The following is a 23,745-nucleotide window of genomic DNA, read 5'->3' as shown; positions in this document are numbered from 1 at the left end:
CTGGAGTTTTCTTGGCAAAGATACTGGAATGGTTTGCCATTTCCTTCTCCAGCTAAATTTTACAGATGAGGAAACTGAAGCTAACAGGGTTAAGTGACTTGCTCAGGGTCACACAGCTAGTAAATGTCTGAGGCTGGATTTGAACTCAAGTCTTCCTGACCACAAGCCTAGCAGTATATCCACTGCCCTACCTAGATGTCCACACATGTGTATATGAAAGTGAACACATAGACACGTCTACACATATATGCAGCTATATGTGTGTAATGAAATATATAAATATGTATATAGAGATAAAATTGGCTCTTAGTATTACATATTTTTGTCAGTTTCCTATATATATGTATATCATTCTTTAATTGTTGATATTTACTGTAAATATTTTTCCCCACTCTAAAAGTTCTTAATCTATCTTCATTTATTTTATTGGTGTATCAATTTTTCTTATTTTACATAGAAAAAATTACCTATTTCATTTTTCATGATCTCTTCTAAACTTTAGTTAAAAATTCTACTCTGTACACATACGTATACATATACACACATCTACACATATGTATATATGCAGGAGTATGTTTACATACATGTAAGTACACCCTGTGTAATTACATGTGTTTTTAGCCCAATATTCTTTTTCCATTATATTTTATCTTTATCACAGAATTTCAGAGTTAGAAGGGACTGCAAGAGTTGTTTTCCCTGAAGCAGCCGACCCTGGAATTACCTTTATCCACAGATATTTATATAGTAGTTAAAAACATACAAATCTTTTTATATAAAATTACTTCATTTGATCCTCACAACAACCCTATGAAGCAAACAATGAAAATATTTTTATTTTTCAAATGAAGAAACTGAGGCTAAGAGAAGTTAGATATGTTGTCCACAATCGTACAGTTAAAATCTAAAGGATAATTCAAATCCACATGTTTCTGATCCTAAATCCAGCATTCAATATATTATTCAATGAATATAAACAATAGGAAAGATTTCTTCCCTGTGACCAATAAACTTAGTTACTATCAATCACTCAGCCTGATTCATACAAGCAGCATGCCAATTTGGATTCAGTCTAGGTCTTTTCACAAAGTATGTCCTGAGATTAATTATAATTTACCCTATATATATTTAGGGAAGTGGCTAGATGTAATTCTAGCCTGATACCCCCTCCCTGAGGAGGGGCAAATTGGCCAACCTCATGGTCCCACTCTCCTGCTCCCCTTCTGGTAGGAATCAATGTCTCCCTTGGAGAAGGGTGAGCAGAGGAGATTCTAGTAAGGTACATTTAGACAGGTCCACATAGACATAAATAATCTACATGAGCACACACAAACACTCATTACATATAAACTACTTATTCTTCTTAACTTCATGCCTATGCCTTCCTCTTCCCATTCCAAATCACATCAAATATCAGAGCTTCCACTAATTCCCTGGTGAAGGGCCAGGACACCTCTACCCCACTGTGACAATCATAGATTTACAACTAGAAGGCCATCTAGTCCAGCCTCTTCATTTTACAATTAAGGAGGCTGAGGCCCAGAGAGGAAAAATAATTTGCTTATCACTCAGCTAATAATTGGCAGAGTCAAGATTTGAACCCAAGTACCCCTTCTAAAATCAAACATAACCAAAAGTAAAAGCCTCAAAACAATTTAAACTCTTGTTATTCATCCTTAATCATCACAGAACAACCAATGACAGCCTTATTAGAATTCTTTTTGTTATTGAATGTTGAAAATGAAACTGACAGCAGGCTCACAGAACTATACCTCAGAATGTTCCACATTGCTGGCCTGGACACAGGGATTACATTCTTCTGTTCAGTAGGCAATAGGGAGGGGCATGAGTTCCATGTCCCTTTGGGATGTTGCTTTGCATTTTCCTTGTGAGAGGAGGGTAGCAAGGCGAGTTCAGAGGCTACAGGCTGGTGAGAAATCCACTGTTGTACTTCTTGGTTGCTCCTAATTACACATAAAAATGAAAAAAAAAAACCAAGATATTAGAAAGCAAAAAAACAGAAAAAAAATTTAACTCTTTGTTGGAGTTGGTTCTAACACACATTTTTCTTCACAAAAGATGATGCATGGAAAAGTCATCCCAATCCATATTTAAATGTCACCTTATTCAATAATGAGTTTTCCCTTCACTTACTAGACTATTTCAAATATATGGGTAATTGCTTTTATTCATGCTTCTTCAATGTTCACATTATTTCACACTAAAGAGAACTTTAGAGATTATCCAATGCAACCCTCTGTCACTAGATGAGGAAATTGAACTCTAGCGAGGTTCAATGACTGGGCCAAGGACACATAAATGTATCAATGCCTGGGCTGAGATAAGAATCTGGCCTACTCAATGGAAAGAGACCAGGGTCCCTGTTAATATTCTACTCTGTTATCACTTCTGGAAAGCCATGGAGGATTTATTTTTTTAGGCAATTGGGGTTAAGTGACTTGCCCAGAGTCACACAGCTAGTAAGTGTCAAGTGTTTGGTCTGAGGCTGGATTTGAACTCAGGTTCTCCTGACTTCAGGGCCGGTGCTCTACCCACTGCACCACCTAGCTGCCCCCATGGAGGATTTTTTTAACGGGGATAGTGAACAATTCTTAGCCCAAATACAAATTGCTACAAAACACAAAATTAGAATATGTGATTTCAGTTTGTTGAAGAGACCTAAACTTGTTTCCAAACTTCATGGCAAGTTAATGAGATATTAGAAAATACTTGAATTATTCAGCAATCACTAGAAATGATAATTCTTTGTTTGTTACTGTCTCCTCTTAAAATAAAGAGGAAAATAAGTAAGGTAAAATCATAAAAGGGCTAAAGAGTAAGGAAATGGATTTTACAAATCTAGGAAGACAGGAGCAGGTAATGTTCTCCTCTTTAAGTTAGGACACAGAGGTCACAGGATCCTGAACTCTATAAAGCAATGCCCAATTATAATTTAAAATAACTATGTCTGAACCAAGCCACAGTCTTCACATTAATATATCATATCAGGGCAGCTAGGTGGCACAGTGGATAGAGCACCACCCCAGTTCAAATCCAGCCTCAGACACATAACACTTACTAGCTGTGTGACCCTGAGCAAGTCATTTAACCTCATTGCCTCCCCCCCCTCCAAAAAAAAGATATCATATCTATTTATTGTCAGTGAAGCAAAGCAAAATTACATTAGGATGTAGCTGAAAGGTAAAACCAGGAAAGGAAAAAAATATTTTTATAGCTTGCTCTCTAAAAACTGAGACAATATAGTTAGCCAATCTGTTTCTATATCACAGTCACTCTCATCTATTTGGAAAGAAGTCATCTACTGAGACTTAATGGTAAACATTGAAAAGTTAAGAGCAAAGGATAGGAGGTTCAATATGGCCCTCGGGGAAGAACTCATTCAAGCAGGTGGCTTTCACAGCACTGCATGGTCTAAGAGGGAAAAGCTATTTGCTCAATAAGAGCTTTGGTCAAAGAGCATGATCCTTGACTTTACTATATGGTTGAAATTCCCTAAGCATCAATATTAGACTAATAAATACACTCAAATTCTCTCATGAACAGGCAGGAAGTCGATTAAATTTTAATGACGACTTAGATCTTTACTATTTGGCAGTATTGATAGGTTTTTTTAGATCAAGGGAAACAAAGAAGTAGGGAACATTATAAGACAACATTTCTGTTTCTAAAGATTAAACTTCTGTTCTGTTATGGCAGGGCAAGAAATAAGACTCATAAATAAAAGTATAAAATGATGACATCTTATATTTAAAAATTGTTATTATATATAGATTTCACAAGAAAAAAACTTCAGAGTTCAGTTATTCTTTTTATATGGTCCAAGAGTTAGCAAGACAAAAGTATACACACTGTTACAACTTGTATAATATTTCTGTGAAAATCAGCTAAAATATGAAAGGTAATTTGAAAACAAGGTGTGACTATAATGTAATGTGGCTTGTAAACTGACTGAAAAGGCAGTTCCATAAAAATAATTACAAAAATATTTTACAGAAAAAGTTGCCTCCTTAAAGTATTTGAGAAGCCAGGACTGCATAACTGGGGGAATAGTATAACTTCTATAACATTAATTCCCCCATGAATTGATATTTCTAAGAGTGAAGCACAGTAGAAATAAGAAGGACAAGGCAAGATCAGCAAAAACAATAACAGAAAATTGATAGAGAAGGAAGCTCAAATTTTGTACTTCAAAAGTATGAACTCTTGTTATTTAAAAACAGAAAAAAACTATAGGATTAATGAACAAAACTAAAAGTTTTTCTTTGAAAAGATGAACAAAATTGATCAGTCCTTAGCTGACTTGATTCAAAAGGAGAGAAGAAACTCAAATTACCAAAATCTAAAATGAATAAGGTAAAATTACAACAGAGGAAGAATAAAAATAGCTACCAGAACATACTATGCATAATTATGTGCCAGTAAAGTTGTGAATTTTTTTTAAAATGGAGGAGTATCTACAAAAACACAAAATCCTCACATTAATATAATTAAATACAGATTGAAACAATCTAATTTGGAGGATTAAAATAGCTATAGGTAAACAGCCCAAGGAAAAAACCTTGGTCAAAATAAATTTAAAGGTGAATTCTTTTAGAATTTTAAAGATTAATTTTTATACTACAAAATTATTCTGAACAATTAAGAAATATCACTACTTTTATAGGAACAAATATAACCTTGATCCCTAAGCCAGAAAAGGACAAAGGGAAAAAAATAACAGATTGGTAACAAATATTAATTTTAAAAAATTTAAATAAAATTCTGGCCAAAAAAGAAAAATTATGGAAAAGTACATCCAAAAAGTATATATCCACTATGATTAGACTGAATTGCAACAGGGATGAAAGGATGGTTCAATATTAGAAATAAAAAATAATGAGACAGATTTTTTTAAAAACATACAATTAATTAAATAGTTATAGAGAAAGTCATGGAGAAGGCATATAACTCATTTATGCCACTAAAACACACACATACACACACACACACACCCCAAAGTATAGGTACAGAGGAATCTCTTTTTTATAAATTGTTATTTATTTATTTTTAACATTCTTTTGTTTTAATTGAGTTCCAAATTCTCTCCTTCCCTCCAGCCTGTCCCCTACCCATTGAGAATGTAATCAATATATCAATTATACATGTCATATAAATCACATGCAAAATTTATTTCCATATTAGTCATATTGCAAAAACAGCAAGAAAAACAAAGTGAAAAGGTTGTACTTCAATTTGCACACAGGGTTCATCAGTTCTCTCTCTAGAGGTAAATAGCATTTTCCATCATGAATCGTCAGAACTGTTTTGGATCACTGTTGCTTAGAATAGCTAATTCACAGTCGATCATTACAGTATTGCTGTTACTCTTACAATGATCTCGTTCTAACTCACATCACGTTGCATCAATTCATATGATTAGAGAAAGCTTTGATTTTTTTTCTTCTGAAAACTACTTGTTCACATCCTTTGACCATTTGTCAACTGTGGAATGACTCTTATTTTTGTAAATATGGTTTAATTCCTAATATATTTCAGAAATTAGCCCTTTATCAGGGAAACATGCTATAAAATTTCACCCCCGGTTTCCTGGTTTCCCTCTAATTTTGGCAGCATTGGTTTTGTTTGTATAAAAACTCTTTAATTTCATGTAATTAGATTATCCATTACACTTCCTGTGATCCTTTCTATCTCTTTTTTGGCCATAAGTTCTTCCCTCATGCACAGATCTGATGAGGAAAATTTTCCACGCTCCTTTAATTTGCTTATATCATCATTTATATCCATTATATCTAATGTACCCATTTTGACCTTGTCCTGGTATATGCTGTGATATTGGGCTATGCCTAGTTTCTTCCAAATTGCTTTCCAGTTTGATGAGATTTTTGTCAAATAGAAAGTTCTTGTCCCAAAAGTTTGGATCTTTGGGTTTATCAAACACTAGATTATTATGGTCACTTACTATTGTGTATTGCATATCTAATCTATTCCACTGATCCACCACTCTATTTATTAGTCAGTTCCACATCATTTTGGTGATTACCACTTTGTAATGTAGTTTGAAATCTGGTATAGGTGAGGCTACCTTCCTTCACATTTTTCCTTGATTCCCTTGATATTCTTGACCTTTCGTTCTTCCAGATGAATTTTATTATTATTTGTTCTAGATCTATAAAATAATTCTTTGGTAGTAGAAGAAACTTTTCTTAATATAATAAAAATTATCTAAAACTTAAAGCTAGTATTACATACAATGTAGAAACACTAGAAGCATTCCCAATAAATACAGGAACAGAGCAAAGATGCCTCCCTTTCTCTTCTATTATCTGACACAGTTCTAGAAATGTCAATGATAAAATAAGACAAAAATTTAAATGCAGAATAATAGCCAAAGAAGAGAGAAAACTATTCCTTTTTTTGCTGATGATGTCATGGTTCACATATAAAACCCTAAAAGAATTAGCAAAAAAGAAAGAGAGGAAGAGAGATAATTAGGCATACCAGTAAAGCATCAGGATACAAAATAAACAGAAAATTTAAAATATTTATATACAGCAATTGTAAAATTCAGGAAAAAATAATAGAAAAAGAAGTTTCATTCAAAATAATCTAAAAATGCATAAAATATCCAGGACCCAATATACTAAGTCAAATTTAATAGCTGTATTGTAACATTTATGCAACACTCTTTAAAGAAATAAATAATCCATGACTAGATTGTGCCAGTATAATAAAAATGAGAATACTAACTAAATTAATTTACAAATTTAATACTACATAAAAATCAGGCTACAAAGTGGGTAATTTTAAAAAGCTGTATAAAACAATGGCAAAATTTATTTGGAGGAACAAAATGCCTAGACTATCAAGGTAAATAATAGGGGAGGGGGGAAGTAGGACTGAAAAAGAAAGCTGGATTAAAGGTTATGCACAGTTTAATAACTTTTAAAGTGCTCATTTTTCCAAAGGCCCTCCAATATTTCTCATTTTTCTCTTTTGTCATCTTTGCCAATCTGATAGGTATCAGATGAGACCTCAGTAATCTACAAAGTAGTTGGAAAATAGTAACAAAAGGAGTTACAAAGTAACAAAGTAGTTACAAAGTAGTAACCATCAAAAATTTGATACTCATTAAAAGAGAGGTAGATCAGTGTAACTGATTAGGTACACACCGTAAAGAAGTAAATGAATATAGAATAGTATTCAATAAACACAAGTTATTAGGAAAACTGGAAAGCAGTTGAGCAGAAATTATATATAGGTCAATACCATACAGCAAGATAATATACAAAATGGATATATGACTTAGACATAACGAATAAAGGAAGAGTTCACAACCAAACAAGTGACAGAGAAGATCACACAGGACAAAATGGACAATTTTGATTGCATGGAATTTTACATTTTTGTACAAAGCTAATGAAGTTAAAATTAGAAGAGAAACAGATAAATAGGAAAAATATATTCGAGTTTCTTTCATGAAGGCCTAGTATCCATGATAAGGAATTGATATAAATTTCTAAGACTAAAAACCATTTCTCAATAGAAAAATAATCAGAGCTCTGAATAAGCAGTTTATAAAGGAAGAAATCCAAGCTTTCATCTCAACAATCATATGAAAAAATGTTCCAAATCAATAATAAAGAAGTAGAAAGTAAAGCAACTCTGAAGTCCCATCTGACATCTAGATTAGTAAAGATGACAAAAGAGAAAAATAATAAATATTGGTGAAGCTGTGGGAAAATAAGTACACTAAGATACTGTTGGTTCAGCCTTTCAGGAAAGCATTTTGGAACTATATCTTAAAACTCTGTATACACTTTGACCCAACTATATAAGTAGTAGTCCTGTTCCCAAAATAGATCAAAGAAAGAGGAAAAGATCTCATTTGTTTGAAAATATTTATAACAGGTCTTTCCATAGTAGTCAAAAACTGAATTCAAACCAACAGGATGCCTATTTACTGAAGAATGCTTAAGGTATATGAATATAATGGAATATTATTGTCCATAAGAAATCATGAAATGGACATTTTTAAAGAGAACTGGGAAGGCTATATGAAGTGATGCAGAGTAAAGTAAGCAAAAGTAGGAGAATGTATGCAATGACAAAAATAATATAAACAAAAACTTTTTGAAATTTTAGAATGCTGATTAATGCAATGATAAATCATGATGCCACAGGAAAGAAAATGAACCATACTACACCTCCCCACTTCTTGCCCAAAAGGTGAAGCATTTAAAATGCAGAATGAGGTATACATGTTATGCTAGGCTATGCATATTTATTATCAGGGTTTTCTTTTTCTTTTCTGTGGTCAATTGGCAGGGGAAATGGAAGAGAAAAATAATGTAAAAATGAAAAAAAAAGAAATACGACACTTTAGTTTTCTCAATGCACTGAAAATTTTTTGTATCTATGAATCTCAAGTGAGATATTTTAGCTTTGATACTGATGGTAGAAAAAAAGTATAAAAATTATGGCAGAATAGTTTCTTTTAATCTTATTTAATTACAGGGAATGGAAAAATCAATTCTAAAATAAATTGTACTTTACAATATCACTCACAAGAGAAGTAATACATCTAACTATTTGATCCTAGTTGGACTAGATGGCCACTAGGACCAAGTGTAAAATTCTGAGAATTCTGTAATTCTACACATACATCTCAGACACCAGCAGCACTATCTGTCTCTAGGACAGCAGTAATCTGTCTAGATGAAAGAATCAAGCCATTTATAATGAATAAATGACACAAATGGCACTTGCACTTAAGTCAACAGTTCTGGACACTCTATTCAATTCACTCATGCCTATTTCCATTCATTCCCCTTCTTTACTTCCCTTTTTTCCCTTACCAATGATACTTAAGATAAGACTGGTCACTGACCTCTGAATTAATTCACTAGCAGTCATTTTACTCATTGGCTCCTCCAAGAAAGATACCCAGGTATCAATTTTGCTTCAGATTTTTGTTGTTTGTTGTTCAGTCGTGACCAACTTTTTATGACCCTATTTGGGAGTTTTTTTGGCAAAGATACTAGAGTTATTTGTCATTTCCTTCTCCAGCTCATTTTACAGATAAGGAAACTGGCACAGAGGGTTAAGTAACTTGCTCAGGGTCACAAACTATTAAATGTGTAAGACTGGATTTGAACTCAGGTCTTCCTGACTCCAGGCCTGGTTCTCTATCCACTGTACCACCTACCTGCTCCTTTACTTCAGAACCTGAACAAAAATGTTTCCAGAACTAAAAATCTAACATGATCTTACGGGAAACATGAGAATACCAAAACGAGCACTGGACGTAGGTTTAAGTCCAAGCAAGGATACATATAAGTTGCCTGTCTATACTTGTCACTTAACCTCGCCAAGGCTCAGTATCCTTATTTGTCAAATAGGGAAACCAATACTTGCACTAATGACCGCACATGTTTGTTGTTATTAGGAAAGTACTATATAAATGGAAGCTATAATAGTAAGATTATTTTTAAACAAATGTACTTTTCTGTATTCTTATTGGGCCTTCCCACTTCCTTTCCCTTACCTTAATTATCTTGGTGCTTTCCCAGTTCAGTTGGAATGCCTTCCCTCTTTTCATACTCAAACCACACTTCTTCCAAAAACCTAGAAACTACCATGTGGGTCTTGCTGCAAGACAGATGAGCTATGAGGAAAAGACAGGTTGGGATACTCCTACCCATTTCAGACAAAGAAAAAGCAGGCCCATAAAAGTTCTATCCATTCATAATGGCAAACTCTAGCCATCACCATTTTTAATCAGCCTCATTAAAAGGACATAAGATCAAGATGAGAAAACATGGGGGAAAAATAATCTAGCTTCCATCATCTAATACCTCTCAGAAATCTTAATATGGCATGTCAGATTTGATCCTAGTGTTTCAACAAATACAGAAATATACTGTTATAATTATTTTTGTAGGTCTTTTTGTTTCCACTATGCTAAAGTTTTTAAAAAAAAAATTTGAGCATTTAATGCTAATAAAGTTCCAGATGATTCTACTTTTGATTTGTATGCCTATATAGAAGAAAACCTTCAAAACAACTTACCATTTACCTCTGTTGTGAGGTAGGGAAAAAAGATCATAGACTAGGCACACTCCAAACACGGTGATTCCAGTCTCTTTGACCAACATTGCACAGGTCCCCAGAAACAGACTGAGCAGCAGAAAGAATGGAGAAGTCTTAGGAGGAAAACACTCCCCAATGTAAAGCAGATCCATGCTCCTGCAAACAAGTTTGAAAGTCAGTTTTCTGGAGGAGAACCATTACTAAGTAGCTCTTACAATTCCCTTTATGATGATAACTCACTAGCAGGGCAAATATTTTTCAGCTTACACTAAGTGAACTGGCCCTGACGATGATGAGCCACACCCATCCATTCCCACTAAAGGTCATCAAGTCCGACCCCCTCATTTTACAGGTAAGGACAGAAATGCCCAGAGTGGCAAAAGTGATTTCCCCCACACCCCATATGTGGTAAGGAGCAGAACCAGGATCCAAACTGAGGTCCTCTGACTCCAAAACCTCTGAATTCTTAATGGGTCACCCAAGTACAAATGAAAGAAGGCTTCCTTGCAGATGATGAGATACACCAGATGCTTCTGTTTGCAGATGACATTGTGTCAACTGCTTTAAGTCATGGAAAAATGCAAGGAGGAGAAGCTCCTTCCTGAGATCCACTGCCACTCAAAGAATCAGATTAGCAATCCATATAATAAAAACAAAGGAGATGAAAAACCTTACTGCCTAGACATGCAGTTGGAAATGCAATCACTTTAGAATTTCAGTTCATATCTTGAACAGACACTGCAGATGGTGAATGAGCATGGCTTAGAATCGCATAGGAATAACAGAGCAAATTAGACCACATTTGGGAAATTATACAGTCCTTCAATGATCCTGTCTCAAAAGCCTACCTTTTTAACAATGACATCAAGAATAATAATAATAACTTATATTTATATAGCACTTCAGTTTGCAAGGTGTTTTAATATATTGTTTTACTCGATCTTCGTAACAACCCTGTGAGGTAAGCATTGTTATGCAAATTTTATTTATTTATTTTTACCAGTAATCTGAGGCTTAAAAGATTAAGTGACTTGTTCAGCATCTTACAACTAGTAAATGTTAGAAATGTCACTTGAACATTTCTAACTTCAAATCCAATGTTCTGCCTACTATATCATACTGCTTTTCTTGGTGATGCTGTATGTCTATGAATCATGACCATAACAAATTGCCAAAGATTCAAGGTCATAAGGTACCCAAACGTAACACGAGTGGGTTAACTTATGAAGGCCAGTTCTTGAATTATGCTCAGATATTCCCAACCTGGTTTCAGTCTAAGTGACCGAGCGAAAACTTAGAAGGGAACTAATATCTGCACATGCATGATTGAAATACTGCTACAAAGTTCATAATGAAAACTCTTCTATTGTCTTCAAAGTAAGAAAAACAGATTACTCAGGGGTTGCGGAGCCAGAACTAAGTGGGTATGCAAAAGAGGTGACCACTCCTTCATCAGCCTTTTACTTCAGAGCTTTTCCTTTAAACTGCCTCTCTAAGAGCTGATTAAGGGGAAGAGTACCTGTCCTGTTCACCTCTGTCTCTTTTGTTTTTGCTTCCTTGATTGGGTGACCAAGCAGCAACTTTGTGAACATTTCATGTTCTGGAGATTGCAGAGTGACAACTGGCATCTTATCCCTCCCTAGCACCTGGGAAAAAGGAGGGGACAGAATACCAGCCAGCTGCAATAAAATAACATAGTAGGGATGTTTGAGGGAAACAGGGAAAGAGGTCAGTGAAAGGAGTCTACGTGACTACATGGAAATGTAGGCACAATTCCTAGACATATTTTGTTTCCTGAAACCATGCCAGCATGATTGGTATTGCCATCTTTTCTTCCTAACTCCTTTTGATCTAAAATCAATCAATCAATCAAAAAGCATTCATTTAGCACTTGCAATGTGTGAAGCACTGTGCTAGATACTGGGAAAATAAAGACAAAAATTAAACACTTCTTCAAGAAGTTACCCCCAAAGAGGTTATATATTCTATGAGGGAAAACAACATTTCTCATTCACGTTTTCCCATTTCTTCTACCTATACCAATAGACCAGTGGCAAGATGAAAATCCTATTTTTTCAGAATGGTTAAAATATAAGGATAATACTACCACTCTCTACTTCCCAACAACAAAGAAATCCTACCCATACATCCTAGGATCCTTTATTTACCCTTGCTGAAGATATTCACAATATATAATATTAAGGAATTTTTAAAAAATTTGAGAACCCCTGCTTCAGATCAATCCTAATTTCTCTTAAACTTTGAGCTAACTTGCAAGGTATAATTGAGGGACTGAGAAAGAGGTGGAATAGGTGAATAATGACGTAGGAAATATTAAATACAGCAAAGTTCAGTGAAAAGGTGAAAGAACTGTACATAGGTTTGATGTTTTTTTTTGTTTGGGGGAAGCTAGAATTCCAAATTTTTTGTTCTTGGTCAAAAATTACAGAAGAAAGGTAAGAAGGGTTTAGTTTCCCAACATTACGGGGGAAAGGGTCCATTTTAACCCTATAGCTCATTTCAAAGAATGGGTATAGTTTTAAGTAGTAGGGCATTGGGATAAAGAGAGAATCTTACTCTATTCTTTCTAGTACACAAAAAGCATTTCTGATAGCATAATTTTTTCTTTCAGAAAAATATCTTGCTCTGTAAGGTCAACTGATTCAAGTTGACTACAAACACTGAAGGGTTCTCAAAGGAGAGAAATGGATCAAAAGTAAGAACAAATATAATGATACTCACCTACTATAGGAGAGAAAGGCCAATAGAAATAGCAAACAAGCTAATACATCTGCTCTGCCCACGATGCCAGTCACCTACAGAGAAAAAAAGGCAGAGCGGCAAGAGAGAGAGAGATTACTTTCAGAGGGGGGGAAGTACATTTGAAAAGACCACAAATTTTTCTACCTAAAATTATGAAATTTGCTCTCCAGTGCTAAGAAGTTGCATGATATAGTGGATAAAGACCTGAACTCAGAGTCAGGAAGACCCAAGTTCAAGTCCAGCCTCTGACACATCCTGGGCAAATAAGATGTTCTAGGAAATTCTATAAGATTATAATTTGAAAAGAAAATGCATTGATAGGAGCAGTTTTCTCATCTAAGAACTCTCTATACTACAGAAATCACAGGACCAATCTCTGTCCCCTTGCACTAAATTTGTCTAAAAAACTCTGCAATAACCATATATTTAACCATCAGTCTACTAAGGGATTACAGAAGGATCCAAATTCTAACCTTCACTCTAGACCTTATTATAGCATCGGCTAATCCACACAATCTTAACTGACATTGTTAATGGAATCTTGGCTATATCAGTTCAAAATTGTCGTCCTGAAATATTTCAATATACTACTTCTTAGCTAACATATAATGAGTGAAAGAACAGCATGATCTCTGGGAGAATGCCATACTGAGTACAGGGATACCTGTGGCATTAAGATTCAGAGGCTTATGAAGCCACTGGCTTTGTCCAATAAGCCATAAAGGTCTGTATCTGCTCTAGACTGCACAACTTGACTCTTAGCATTTTAGCAGCTGCATAATCTCCAAGCCCTAGTGATCATGAAAGGATCCAGAGAGGATCAGCCACAATCAATTCCAGAAATAAAGCCAGACTACTGAAATTGAAGTAATGTGCATCACAATACAATTGGACATGTGTAGCAAGGATTAACAAGATTCTCAAACTAATTGCGAGCAAGGCTAAAGCAAGGTTTTCGAGGTACGCTGAAGTACAACTTTACACAATGTGGCATAGTAATATTCTGCTGGTAAATAGTAGCTACAAAACAAACCAGTTTTGGTATATAGTTCTGGGATACAATTCTGACCAGTAGGAGCCCTCTTTATGAGTTGACCTATGAGCTGAGAGCAGGGGTGTGCTGGTAAATGTTTAACAACCAGTACTCCAATGGAGAAAACTGTACCCTTGATACACTTCTAAATTTAATCTGCATTATTCACATTCTATCAATAACTTTCTTAAGTCTAAACAATCAACAAAACAATAAATCAAGCCCTCATTTATAGTGTTTCCCAGATTTCTGCAGTATAAATGCTCACAGTGAAAATTTAACAATCTGTTCTCCCCAGTATGAGCTGACTCCAACTTGTCCCTCACTAGGAGTGAATGGCCAAGTTGTCAACAGTAATAACTCTGTTGAAAGATCAAATATTAAATGTGGGAAGTGGGATAAGTACTATGAGGATGTAAGATTTTCTTTAGACATACCCACCTATATCTCAAATTTATATGATACTTAAGCTCATAGCACGATTTATAAGTGAAAGATCTTAGTAATCATCCAGTGACTAGGTTCTAGTCCAAGCTCCTAATTTTATTAATGCACAGAAATATGCACAGAATTGTGGGGCAGCTAGATGGCACAGTTGATAAGAGTTCTGGGCCTGGAGTAAGGAAGATTCACCTTCCTGAAAGCAAATCTAGCTTCAGACACTTACAAGCTGTGTGATCTTAGACAAGTCACTTAACTCTATTTGCCTCAAGTTTCCTCATCTATAAAATGAGTTGGAGAAGGAAATGTCAAACCACTTCAGTACCTTCACCAAGAAAACCCCAAATGGAGTCATTAAGAATTGGACACCATAGAGGCAGCTAGGTGGCGCAATGGATAGAGCACCGGCCCTGGAGTCAGGAAGACCTGAGTTCAAATCTGGCCTCAGACACATAATACTCACTAGCTGTATGACTCTGGGCAAATCACTTAACCCCAACTGCCTCATCCAAAAAAAAAAAAAAAAAGGATTTTGACACAATTGAACAACAACAGAACACCTAAGGGTAAGACAGGTAACTCATATAATCTAATGCTAAATCCAATGCCCTTTCCACTAGATTACCCAGTTTCCTCATACAGTTTAAATAGTACTTTATTATTACCTCATTTCACAGACAAAGAAACTGAGGGTCAGAGAAGTAAGTACCAATAAATTATGGAGGCAGGAATCAAACTCAGTTCTGATTTCAATTCGAAGTGATTTCTGTGACACCACACTGCCCAGGTTAGCATATCAATATAGATGTAGTCACAGTTAAACCTCATCACTAACCAGCAATATATATTGAATACCAACTATGTACCTGGCACTGTGCTGAGCACTGTAAATTTTCTTTTTTTAAGCATAAAACAGAATGCCTCTCTTGTTTTTGGTTTTTGGTTGTTGTTGTTGTTGTTTTGTTTTGTTTTTTTGGGTAATGAAGTATATGAAATTTGGAAAAAATAAATGAACATGTCAGGATTATAAATGATAACTTTAAAAACTAAGATAGTCAATGCCACGGTCAGTCATTTAAACTATGCAGCTAGAGCACTTAGAAGCCCCTCAAGTTCTTGAGGTTCACATTACTTACCTGAAAAAGAAGTAAAGTGAAAAGAAAAACTATGCTTTTCATAGTTCTTAAATTTAGAGCTGGAAGGGACCTTAATAAGTGAGTTCAACCTCTCTTGCCCCCAATTTTGCAGATGGGGAAACTAAGGCAGAAAGAATTTAAGTGATTTGCCTGGAGTCACACAACTAGTAAATGTCTGAGGTGACATTTGAATCCAGGTTCTTCTGACTCCAATTCTAGTTCCCTAACTATGCCCTGTGCCAGGCAGCCTCTTGGTTCAGAAAATGATAGTTTGAATCCTGGCTCTGACAGTTATATATATATATATATATATATATATATATATATATATGACTTGGAGAAAGTCACTTAAATTGAGCCTCTGACTATGCATCCATTGATTTTAAAGGAGTTATACTGCTTACCAGTAGCAATTCAGGAGACCTCGCCATTATAGGTCTTTATTATCTATGTGGCATAAACCCACAATCTATCTTTTTCATGCCTGAGCAAAAGCCTACCAATGGGCATCTCTGTACACAGCATGGTATGAGCAGAATGACAAAGAAAGAGGTAAATGTGATCTTAAGAGTATGAAAGCCTACTCTGAATTTCAGCTTTGCATCTTACTAGCTTTGGGACCCTGAGTAAGTCACTTAATCATATATCTCAATTCTCCCATTTGTAAATCAGGAATAACAGCAGTTGCACTAAGTATTTCACAAGTAATTGTAAGCAAAATATTTAGTAAACCTTGAAAAATTAGATATGTCAGATACCAATATTTCAGTATTATTATTGATGATAAGAAATATAAAAAGATTAACAATTGAACTTGACTTGGGAAGTCATTTTTCTCAAAACTATATACTACTCCTCCACAGTATAATCTTAAAATTAAAAAAAAAAACCAGTGCATGAAAACCAGTAGGTATTTTCCACGAAGATAGCTTTTGCTATAACATGACCAAAATGGAAAGTAGGGAGTGACAGATGTTAATGTCTCACGACAGTTTTATAACCAGCACAGCACTGCTTACAAAACAAGTAACATTACTTTAGAAGGGTTGTCTCTAATTAAGGAGCTCAGAATATAATTTGTAGGTCACATAAACTGTGAATCTGATAAAGAAATGAAGTTCTAAATTTTGATTGCCCTCTTTAAAAATGTGTAAGGATTAGCATAATAAACCATTGAAATAGCATACATGGTAAACATAAGGACAGAGAGAGAAAAAGGTAAATTAAAAATTTAGAACAGAACAGCAAGCAGTGCTAATATAAGCTGTCTTCTTACATAGACTATAGGCTCAGGATTTCTTCAGATGTGCTGCTTTATTCCTACTTCTAATGACTAAGGTGTTTTAATTGGAAAATCAATTAGCAGTAGAAAGCACTAGGATGGTTTTGAGCCTACACGAAGTTGTCAAATAAATGTTTTATTTTATTAAAAAAAAACCTTAATGTATCACAATTTTTTCTTCTCACAACTTCACTTGTTCTTGAACTCAAGTTCAAGTGATTTTGTACTAGGGGGAAAATATCCATTTGGCTTCCCACTTTTTCTGCCCATTATTTTTTAGTATTGATGCTACTTACTGCCTCTGTGTGAATGGGATGCACAGCAAAAATTAATGCAGTAACAAAAGCGAGTCGATGGTCCTTGAAGACAATTTTGTCACATGTGTACATCAGCACCAGAGTCACCAAGCAGTGTAAAATTATATTTACCGCATGGAAATAAAATGGGTTCATGCCAGCCAAATATACATTTAGCCTGGAAAAAAACACACACATACATACATACATTGAAACTGTATTAGAAACAAATAGAGTATAGAATCCTTACCACTAAATACCAGAAGAGCTTTTCAAACAAGGACACTGTCATTGAAGACTACACACTGTTCAATTAGTTAGAGTAAAAATAACTTCCAACATCTGGTTAGTCTAGGTAAGGAGATACCATTTTCCCCTGTATTTCAATTGTGGATTAAGCACAGTATTATTGCTTATAATAGTGGAGCATTTATTGTTATGGCATAAATAAAGGAGCAGGTGAATAAGTGCTGAGTCATTTTCCCCCACGTATACTTCTCAGATGAGAATTCTTCACTGCTGGGTTTTTCCTAAGGAACAAGAAGCTATTGCTACACTATTTTTGAGGTGCAAATTCATAGACACCAGAGAAGAGGCAAAAAATACAGTGGATAAAATGCTGGGCCTGTAGTCAGGAAAATCTAAAAGTAAATTCAGCTTCAGACACTTACTAACTATATGACCCCTGAGCAAGTCACTTAACCTCTGTTTGCCTCAATTTCCTCTACTGTAAAATGGGGATAACAATTATACCTACCTCACAGGCTTGTGGTAAGGATCAAATGAAATAATATTTATTTAAAAAACGATCTTAGTATATAGTACCTTGCATATAGCAGGCACCATATAAATGCTTATTCCCTATCTACACATTTGAGAAACACAGCAAAACTACTATTTATTTCCATGAGGCTCAGGTATCCATCTTTACAGATTATGAATATAGAAACATAATTTAGTTACTATCTCATAAAGAAGTTTAAGACACAAGACCTTTTAGCAACAATGACCAAAGTACAGGCAAATAAGCAAGCTGAATTTTTTATTAAATGGCTAACAAATTCCCAGTGATTAAGGAAATTATCAGAAATCTTACTAGTATAAATCAAATAAACAGGGTTAAAGAGAAAAGTTATCAATACTGGATATAAATCCATATTTCTACAAATAATGTCTTGTAATGAACTTATGACAACATTCAAAAATCCTTTGGGTACTTTGATTTGAGTTAAAATCCTAATGCCTCATAATGGCATGGAAGTAACTGAGTTCTTGAAGGCTTTGCCAGATGAACATAAATTTTGGCAGTTTCAACCAAGTTAAAAACATTTTGAGTGACAGATTTTATATTCCACATCTGAAGTCTGAGGACTGGACAAGCCATTCCCGCATACTACTGGAACCATCTTTTCACATGCCATATTTTCAGCCTCAGTCTAAGCCACAAACTAACTCTTACTTAAAATTCATACATATTCCCTATTTTGTGAGCACTGAATCATGGTGAATAGAGAATTAGTATAGTCTTCTCCACTCTAGAGAACAAGCTGTAACACCCTTTCCCCTAAGGCTTGGATTTTTACATTGAAGTCATGGCTACATATTATAAAGGGAGAGGAAACACTGGGGATAAGAACAAGGTGTTTGATAGGTAGGAAATAGGACATATCTTTTATGTATTTTGACTGGTTCTTCACAGACACAATATCAATTTGTCTTTATCACATACAGCTTCTTTTTTGAAAGGAAGTCAAAATATCACATGCAGTTATTTTGCCTTGAAAAATAAAAGCACAAATTATCTCACATAAAGGAGGCAAGGAAAAGCTTTTATAGAGGAAGGGAAGAAGGGGGAAGTGAGAGGGAACGAGTGACTCTTACTCTCACCAGATTTGGCTTAAAGCGAGAATAACATACACACTCTATTGGGTATCAAAATCTATCTTACCCTACAAGAAAATAGGGGGTAAGTGGATAAGAGAGGGAGTGATGATAGAAGGAAGGGCAGATTAGGGAGAGGGTAATAAGAAGCAAACACTTTTGAGGAAGGACAGGGTCAAAGGAGAGACCAGAAAAATGGGGGGCAGGATAGGATGGAGGGAAATATAGTTAGTCTTTCACAACACAACTATTATGGAAGTGTTTTGCATGACTACACATGTATAATCTATATAGAATTGCTTGCTTCTTAACGAGGGTGGTGGGGAGGGAGGAAAGGAGAGAATTTGGAACTCAAAGTTTTAAAAGCAAATGTTAAAAATTGTTTTTACATGCAACTGGGGAATAAGATATACAAGCAAAGGAGTATACAAATCTATCCTGCCCTACAGGAAAATAGAAGGGGAAGGGGTTAAGAGAAGGGGGTTGTATATAAGGGAGGGAAGGTTGGGGGAAGAGGTATTCAGAATGCAAGCAGTCTTGGGGTGGGGGAGGGGAGAGAGTGAGACAATTTGGAATTCAAAATCTTGTGGAAGTGAATGTATAAAAGTAAAAATTAATTAATTAATAAAAAAGAAAGAAAAAGAAAAGCACATAAATATATAATTACAATGTAACTCATTTGGTAGCACATGACAATGTGCTTGAAGCTTTGGAAAGCAATTTCCTTATAATAATGCTTTGAAGTAGGTAGTGAAAATGATTTTATAAACATACATATGAGTGGGGGTGGAAGGTAGTTAGGGTGGTATCTACATTTATAGAATACACATGCTTTTTTTTAAAATTCCCTCTCACTTTTAGATGTATATAGAGGAACAAATGTTCACAGAAAAGAACAGAAGGAAGGTTAGAAGGAAACACAAACAAGCAGGACAACTTTGGAAGTAACTGTTGAATTTATCAAATACCTTTTTTTTTAAAGCAAGCTACAAATAATATTCAGGGTTTCATATATATTCATTTTTCCTGTTCCACTATTTATATGGGATTTTTTTGGTGTTTGTGACATTCAGAATTTTTTAAAAATTTAAGTCCTCAATCTCTATATGACCTTTAAATGTATAGAGGAGCAAATATGTATCCCCTAGCTGAAGAAGCACTAAAAGACTTAGTGACCATGTGGAGTAGCAAATTTGACCCTACATTATAACTATGAATTATTCAATAGGAAAGAGGTTGCCATCCTAGCAACCTTCAAACACCAAATTTCTTTTAGAGGAATACACAACCCTTCAGGTTGCATTGTAGGTCTGGAGAGCTACATAGTTATGAGAAAGACTCAATAGGTCAATGACTGACTCACTCTATGAACTACAACTCCTAGAGGATGAGTCTAAACCTCAGAGTGGCAGTGTGTAAGGATCTGGAAGATTATGTGGGTACCTGATAGGAAGGTGGAATTATCAATAGAAAGAGAGTTGTTTGGACTATGTACGAGCTACTGTCTGTTCATTACATTGTTATGTATTCTTTCAATGTGGAAAAATGTTATCCTATATTCAAACTAAGTGGTTAGCTGATTCCTTGCAAGGAAGCTGAGGGTACCCTTACTGACATATATAGAAACCCAGAGAAGAGGCACATACTGAAATTTGAGAGGTTTTGGGAGAAGCCCCCAAGACTGAAAGTAGGACTCACGGTGGTCTTGAGCTGTGAATTATATCTATGTGTATTGTTGTTGTTGTTGTTCAGTCATTCAATTGTGTCTGACTCTGTGACTCTATGGACCTATAGCACACCAGGCCCTTCTATCTTCTACTATTTCTTGAAGTCTGTCCAAGTTAATGTTCATTGTTTCTGTTGCACCATCTATCCATCTCATCCCCTTTTCCTTTTGCCTTCAACCTTTCTCAACATCAGGGTCTTTTCCAATGAGTCCCATCTTCTCACTATATAGTCAAACTTTCTAAGGTTCAGCTTCAATATTTAACCTTCCAGTAAATAGCCTGAATTAATTTCTTTAAATATTGACTGATCTGACCTCCATGCTATCCAAGAGACTTTCTAAAGTCTTCTCCAGCACCACAGTTCAAAAGTATCAATTCTGTAGGGCTCACCTTTCTTTATAGTTCAACTCTCATAGCCATACATTGCTACTGGAAAAACCATAGCTCTGACTTGCTTTGTCAGCAAGATTATGTCTCTGCTTTCTAGTATTGCTGTACAGATTTGCCATAGCTTTCTTTCCAAGGAGTAATCTTCTTTTAATTTCATGACTACAGTTACTGTCTGCAGTGATCTTTGCAAAAGTCCAAGAATATAAAATCTGACATGCCTCCATTTCTTTTCCCTCTATTTGTCAAGAAGTGATAGGAACAGTTGCCAGGATCTTAGCACTCATTTTTATGTTAAACTTCAAGCCAGCTTTTATTCTCTGCCCTTTCACTCTTATCAAGAGCCTTAATTCCTCTTCACTTTCTGTTGCAAGACTGGTATACCTGCATATCTGAGATTATTGAGATTTCTCTCAGCTACCTTAATTCTGGCTTTTGACTTATCCAGCCTGACATTTTACATGATGTACTCTGCATAAAAGTTAAATAAAGAAGTAGACAACATATACCCTTGTTGTATTTCTTTTCCAACCTTAAACAAATCAGTTGTTCCATGCTCAGCTCTAACTGTTGCTTCTTGGCCCACATACAGGTTCCTCAGGAAAAAAGTAAGATGATCTGGTACTTCCATCTCTTAGAGTTCTTGCCACATTTTGGTGTGATCCACACAGGCAGAGGCTTTAATGTAGTCAATGAAGCAGAAGTAGATATTTTTTCTGGAACTTCCTTGCTCTCTCTATAATCCAGAAAATGTTGGCAATTTGGTCTCTAGTTCCTCCAACTCTTTGAAAACTAGTTTGCTCTTTGAGAAATTCTTGGTTTGCATATTGTTGAAGCCTGGCTTGCAAAATCTTAAGCATAACCTTGCTGGTGTGTGAAATTAACACAATTGTTCAGTAATTTGAACATTCCTTGGCATTGCCCTTCTTTGGCACTGGAATGTAACTGACCTTGTCCAACCCAGTGGTCACTGTTGAGTTTTCCAAATTTGCTGGCATATTGAGTACAACACTTTAACAGCATCATCTTTTAGGATTTTAAATAGCTCAGCGAGAATTCCATAACCTCCACTAGCCTTATTGTTAGCAATGCTTCCTAAGGTCCACTTGACTTCATTCTCTAGGATGTCTGGCCCTAAATGAATAACCACACCATTGCAGTTATAGGTTATTGGTGATATTTCTTATATAGTACTTTCTTAAAGCTCTTTCTTGTGTAGTTATTTTGTGTATTCTTGCCACTTCTTCTCAATCTCTTCTCCTTATTTTAAGTCCCTACCATTTTTTACTTTTATCAGGTCCATTTTTGCGTGAAATACTCCCTTGATAGCTCTAGGGTCGCCTTTTGGGTTATTGAAAAAGGGTGTTTGCTATGACCAGTGAGTTATCTTGAAAAAACTCTATTAGTTCCTGTTCTGCTTCATTTTATACTACAAGGCCAAACTTGGCTCTTATTCCAATTATCTTTTGATTCTCTACTTTAGCATTCCAATACCCTATATATATGTACATATATATATATATACACACACACACACTATACATATACACATATACATACACATACACATATATGTACACATATACATATACGTATACTGTTATTTGGAGTCCAGATCTGCAATTTCATTAGTGTAGAATGAGGGAAGTCCCACCACCAATCCAGATGAATAAATGAATGAATGAAAAAGCATTTGTTAAATACTTAATTTTGTCAAGTACTGTACTAATAGAAAAAGCAGCTCTTAAGGAGCTCATATCCTAATTGAGGAGAAAACACATTTAGAAGGATTCATTTGCAGATAGGATAGAAAGAACCAGAGATCCTAAAGTCTCAGTGGTAAGTCAGATGGCAAGACTCAGGAGTCTTTAGAGTGCATCAGGATGTCTGCTCCACAGAGTAGGAACACAGAGGGGACTGACTGGTCCACCAACATTTTCAAGTAGGGAATAGGTTTAGAGTTGGAGTGCCGCAAAGATTCTAGATTCCCTCCATATGGAAATGGCACTCTATTTCATGCCCTCAGAGTTCCCTCATTGGGCTTAACAACAGCAGATCAACAACTTTTCTGAAGTTTATAATCTTACAAGGTTGTCTTAGAACTCTGAGACACTAATGAGATTGCCCAAGGTCACACAACCAAAATGTGTTAGAGATTGGACTCGAAATAGATAATTTTGACTTTAAGACTGGGATCTTTATCAACTATGTTGCCTCTTACATGTATATATCCACACCCTCACAAGAAAATAATTCAAATGGTAAGTGAACTCAATACAAGTACTTTAATTGTGTACCTTCCAGTGACCTCCTGTTACCTCAATGATCTAATACAAACACCTTGGGCATGTAAAGCTATTCACAATCTAGTTCAAATCTACCTAAACAGTCTTATTACATGTTATTCCCCTTCATAATCTCTATGATCCAGCAAGATTGGCCTTTTTGTGATTCCTCATATGACTCAATGTCTTTCCACACAGTCTATCCCCCATGCCTGAAATTTACTTCCTCCTGACTCCATCTCTTAGAACAGGGATGGGGAATCTGGGGCCTCAAGGTCACAAGTGGCCTTCTAGGTCCTTGGATGGGACCTTTTTACTGAGTCCAAGTTTTACAGAACAAATCCTTTTATTAAGGATATTTGTTCTGTGAAGTGTGGATTCAGACAAAGGGCCATACTTGGGGA

At 35.4% G+C, this 23,745-nt stretch overlaps 1 protein-coding gene across 2 annotated transcripts in view; it reads right to left on the bottom strand.

Moving 5' to 3' along the window:
* The window catches only part of TMTC1 (transmembrane and tetratricopeptide repeat containing 1), a 309,040-nt gene that overhangs the window by 242,762 nt on the left and 42,533 nt on the right, over positions 1–23,745 (bottom strand). For both annotated transcript variants that reach the window (XM_027844461.1, XM_027844462.1), the window contains exons 2-5: positions 17,062–17,239; positions 12,853–12,926; positions 10,090–10,266; positions 1,773–1,964 (exon numbers count right to left, since the gene is read on the bottom strand). In XM_027844461.1, coding sequence (XP_027700262.1) covers positions 1,773–1,964; positions 10,090–10,266; positions 12,853–12,926; positions 17,062–17,239 — 621 coding nt within the window. The remainder of the gene's footprint in view (positions 1–1,772; positions 1,965–10,089; positions 10,267–12,852; positions 12,927–17,061; positions 17,240–23,745) is intronic.

This window comes from Vombatus ursinus, unplaced genomic scaffold (assembly GCF_900497805.2).
Source record: "Vombatus ursinus unplaced genomic scaffold, bare-nosed wombat genome assembly UNPS02014941.1, whole genome shotgun sequence".
Taxonomy (NCBI): Eukaryota; Metazoa; Chordata; class Mammalia; order Diprotodontia; family Vombatidae; genus Vombatus; species Vombatus ursinus.
This window is presented reverse-complemented; position numbering and strand designations above follow the sequence as displayed.